The 5,000-nt window shown below is 39.5% G+C and overlaps 1 protein-coding gene across 1 annotated transcript in view; it reads right to left on the bottom strand.

Moving 5' to 3' along the window:
* Positions 1–117: 117 nt before the first annotated feature.
* Positions 118–5,000, bottom strand: part of LOC149051456 (uncharacterized) — a 5,290-nt gene continuing 407 nt past the window's right edge. Inside the window, exons 1-7 of the mRNA XM_089214265.1 lie at positions 3,943–5,000; positions 3,792–3,851; positions 1,484–1,676; positions 895–1,002; positions 630–717; positions 262–352; positions 118–171 (exon numbers count right to left, since the gene is read on the bottom strand). The exon at positions 3,943–5,000 is cut by the window's right edge and continues 407 nt beyond it. Coding sequence (XP_089070391.1) covers positions 118–171; positions 262–352; positions 630–717; positions 895–1,002; positions 1,484–1,676; positions 3,792–3,851; positions 3,943–4,122 — 774 coding nt within the window. The 5' untranslated portion in view covers positions 4,123–5,000. The remainder of the gene's footprint in view (positions 172–261; positions 353–629; positions 718–894; positions 1,003–1,483; positions 1,677–3,791; positions 3,852–3,942) is intronic.

Raw genomic sequence — 5,000 nt, 5'->3', positions numbered from 1 at the left:
AACAAGCAACTGGACTCCAAGAAAACTCAGGGAAAATATTGGCGGGAACATGGAGGCAAACGGACGACCAAACGAACAAGAAAATTCTAAGAAAAGTAGATGATGTATTGCAATTTTTTACCTATCGCTGAAGCCTCTCCAAAACATACAATTCTTCACCCTTTCTTCTATCTGAAAATAAAATCATTGCGGTTAGAAGAAATAAAAACAGCGCATTCCAAATAATCTTTCTTTACTTTCATCTGACTTAATCTTGCTTACCTGTATGTTTTTGAACTTTAAGACGACATTTTCCAGCAATTTTTTTGGTTTAGGTTCCATTGCTGCCATTATTATTCTGCTACCCAAATATCTGTGTACAAAATGATTTGAAAATGAACCAGAATGTGACACAAATATGGTGGTTTAAAAGAATGGTAGCGGTGGTGACGATACCAAACGATTTGCACATTTTAGCCGATGTTCTCTACGTAGGGAAGATAACGCCAGTCGACGGTATCCAGCAGATAAGTGTTCACAAAATGTTTCGTTCTATCTGCTGGATAGCGAATTATCCAGTGGATAGCGTTAATCACCCTTCGAACAACCAGGGCCAGGTGTTTTGAACACAAAGAAGACAGTATTGTTACCTTGTGCTTCCTGTTCCATTCCTGCTGGGTTGACTTTTCGGCAGTATGTCTTGCAGATTCTTATATACGCACCCGACGACCACTGATCCTGAAAAAGATAAATCTATATATTTCCTTCAGGCTATAAAAGAAATAAACCCTATGAGTGTTGGTTTTGGAAGCAAAGCCTGCGAAAACTTGTGAGCTGTCCTTCATGAGAAATTACGTCAACGCTGTTTAAAAAAATATAAATTTTTTCAGACTGAAGACGACAGGTAATACAAACCGTTATCTGCAAAATTCGAAGACGCAATATTAATGTTCGTTTGCCATTCGTGTACGTCGAAGTAAAAGTCACTTGCATTTTGGCGGTAAGCCTTTTGGACTTCCAGCACTGTCGGACAAAAAAATTGACTTCCTGCTTATGGATAATACGATCAAAAATATGACTAATTGAAGAATTAAGAGACAGACAACATCCAACATAAGCGTTTTTAAATGACTCGGGACCCACTCAGTTGTTCTGAGGCCAACTGGTGCTCACCCAAGGTTAAATTCTTATCCGAGTTTCTGATTCTTTCGTTCAAAGCTTTTTTGAGATAATTGTCTTCATTGTTTTTAAAGAGTCCAATAATCATCAAGATTATAGTCAATAGTCCAATAGAATTATGCTGAATTCTCTTTTATAGCTTTCATATCTGAAATCAGTTTTCACACTACTCCTCGGCTATCTAAACCCAGCTTAGAGCAATCCAGCCCAGATGTAAAAGTCATTATCCTATTTAGGAGATAAAGTGTCAGTCACTGAGACCGTGAATAAGCATCGACGAAGAAGATTATCACAAATCTGATAAAAAGGTGGTGTTTTAACTCACCCATTTTGTGGCTTACAATCTTTATTGGAAGGTGATGCTTGCCATAATTAAGAGCAAATTTCTCGAAGGCGACAGCCACATTAAAGATGGACTCTCTTCCTCTTTGAAACTCGTCTATGGTGAACTGGCCTTCATGAAATTTTGTCATGTTTTCAAGACTGACGATGAAGTATTCAAACACGTTTACAGCCTCCTGAAATCACGTAAAACGTTTTATTCATGTGATTTTTAACAATATTATTGTAATCTATGCCAACAAAGTGTTTCTAATCACCTATAAATTTGTTTTGTTACAAATAGTTACCCCTTTGCCATGTATTTGATTAATTATACTTATAGATCATTAATGACGCCAAAATGTGTAAGAACAAAGAAACGGATCATTGATGTGCTCAATACTCCTAAAGTTTTATTTTATCCATCACCAAACAGATGCGCGGCAACTTGGAATCTGCTTTGTTTGATAAAAAGTAAAAACATCAAAAAAGGAACGACTAAGGTGAGAGTTTTGATGTTAGAGAAGAATATTGTTCCGGTCCTAGAACGATATAAGTATACAGAGTGTTGTTTGAAAGCTGTTTTTCCTTGGCTTAGGTGGCCTTATCAGATTTCTTTCCCGTCATCTGTCTCTTCCTCTGTCACTACCTTTCTTCCCATATAAAAGTACACACATGCATATATGTAATTATATACTCGTATTCAAAACGTTGCCATTTGAACATATGTATACTTATGATAAAGTTCGGATAATATGTTGATTTAGCCAAGCCTTAGAGCAGAGCTCGCATTCGTGCGGAGCCCGCACGTCTCAAGGGCACAACGCCTTGCCCCGGCCAGGACTAGAACCCGAGTCGTCCGACTCGGAGCCCAATGCACTGACCACTGGACTACTGAACAAAGCCATGGCGTTGGTGTGCCTGCGGTACAGTTGACCACCCATGTTAAAAGTAGCACCGTGTACGGTCGTACGGTCGTAAATCCAAATTTTTTGGGCTTGATGGGTTACTACTATTTTGTATAATTATGGGCTACGCTCTGCGAGCTCCGCTATAACGCGCGCTGTCATTGGTCGAAAGAGCGTGCTCTATGAGAGTATAGAGCATAGAGCTGAGCTAAAGCTGTCACACCATCTGCCAAATTGTACTATGTTCGACCTTTTCCGGGACTTCTTTTTCGCTTTTTTTCGATAATTGAAAGCGAAAATTTCGGAACAAGCGAGCCGGCAAGTAGCAACAAAAGAACCAGGCGCCGTAATTTACGTTATTAAAACGTGAGCAAATACGAAAATCCTCAAAGGAAAAACAAAATAGACATTCCGAGTTTTAAAGATTTTCACGCTCAGTTAGATTGCAAGCTCGCGTACGGTAATAAAATTCAAACACAGCTAAAACTCGTATAGTATATAAAGCTCAGTGTTCAAAAAGAAAACAAAACAAAACGGAAACGACGAAAAATATAACCAAACTGGCATAACTTAAAATTCGTACTTGTCATAACGGTGTCTGAGCGAATACGATCATGCTGAAGTCCATCGGGGCTCGCTTATCATGGCGATCTCCGTTCATCGCAGTAAAGCAAACCTCAGAAACTACATCGGCCGCCCTTCGAGTGAAAAAATAAGAGCTTACTCTGATATCCTTTCCAATGCGCTGAGTGGAAAGTCACATCAGTCATTGCAGCCGAGTTTTGCGGCGCTGTCATCCCGAGCGATCTTCATGTTCCGGTGAATTCGGCTGTCGTTCATTCAAAAAATACTCGCCTTGAACAGTTTGTTTTCTACCTTGTCATGTGAAAAAACTCGCGTGTTTTCATGAGCCATAATTCGGCCGAAGTTCACTCAACATTTCACTGTAAGATAAGATAACTGTAATAACTGTAAGATACTCATAAAGTGTGGAGAAACACTTGACTACGTCTCGTGTTTCTCCCTACACTTCTTTCGTGCTCTAGCCGCTTCCTGCGTGCTTTACAACAGAACAGAGCACAGTCAAGGCTTCTCTATTTGTTAAATGATACATACACCTTTTCTTTTTCCATTCAAAAAGCTTCTGATAAAAGAAATTAAAGGGAAGTTGTTCAAATGGAATTACAATAGTTGCTGTCAAAATAACCATAAACGTTTTGATCCCTTGATGTAAAATATACATGCATCGTGCATCACATTTTTAGATCCAAAAAGGACAGGTGTATATATTTAATGTATATTTTCAATTGGCAAAGTTGAAAAGGGGTGTATCTTTGTATACACATACATCTATATCTGAATGCATTCTACATTTTAACATATGTCATTCGTGGAGTTAGATACCTGCAAAGAAGTGTTTCTGTCGCTATCGAGTCTGCCAAGTTTGGAAACATATTCATTTGCCTAAAATAATGAAAACGTCAGTCACAGGTATGCACTAATTACCTTCTAAAACATAACAGGTACAAGGACCGCATATGATCATAACACTCACCAACTTCTGAACTGAATTTGAAGGCGACGGCGATGGAGATGGCAACGGCAACGGAAACGGAAACAGCGATGGCGATGGTGAGGGTGAGGGCAACGTCAATAGAGACAGTGATGACAATGGCAATGGCATCGGCGAGGGCAACGGTGCTGCTATTGATGGCGACAGCGACGTATGTGCCATCGCTGATGCTGATGGCCATGCTGTCACAGTTGGCAATAAGGGCAAAGTATTCAGAAAAGAAAAAAAGAAAGGAGTTCCCTGAAACTGATTTATGTATTCCTCCTTGTACCAATGTTTTGTTACTGAACGTATTTGATCCCCAATTGATTTGATGACAAAGTTTCCACATTCCCTTTTAGTGATATTCAGAAACAGGAAAATCCCGTTGGCATTGCTAAATATGACAGGCTTCTAGTGGAAATCTTACTAGCCTCGCTCACATGGAAATCATGCTGGATAGCCCGATTGATCCGCCATAATCGCATTTACTACAAATCTTTTCATTTCTTTCATTGAGCCGGTTCTGAAACCTTTATTATGATTTTTACCAGATGTGCAATTAGTCCCAGTTTGTTTTTTTTGATGCTCGATATCAAAATGGTAGGGATAGATAAATTGAGTGGTACTATGGTCTATAACTAACGCACCAGCAAAACATTTGAGAGGAGTTTAGTTTCCTGAAGACTCCACCGAACTCTTTTATCTTCACCCCATTTATTTGCGTGATCCCTGTGAAAGCCAAACTCATTTGGATAGCTAGCCGACTAAGGCTAGGAGGGGGAGTGGTTCCTCCATGTTCTTTATATTCGATTGTCGTATACATTTACACGTTTGCAACATAGAAGGGAAATAGAGGCATGGGAACCTAAGATCAACGTGCTCATGACTGTGTAATCCATGATAGTATTTCTATCACGCTAAGGGCCAAGACACGTTTTTTAGTCTATTTGCACTTAGGAGGCGCAAATTAAGGTATCTCACAAATGTAAGCTTTGGGAGCTACCCCAAACAGATTAGTAGATATGCCCTGATCATCCACATGGGAATCCTTGACTATA

Source organism: Pocillopora damicornis, chromosome 1 (genome assembly GCF_964200805.1).
Source record: "Pocillopora damicornis chromosome 1, jaPocDami1.2, whole genome shotgun sequence".
In the NCBI taxonomy this organism is placed as follows: Eukaryota; Metazoa; Cnidaria; class Anthozoa; order Scleractinia; family Pocilloporidae; genus Pocillopora; species Pocillopora damicornis.
The sequence above is the reverse complement of the archived record's forward strand: the minus strand, read 5'-3'. Positions and strand labels throughout refer to the sequence as shown.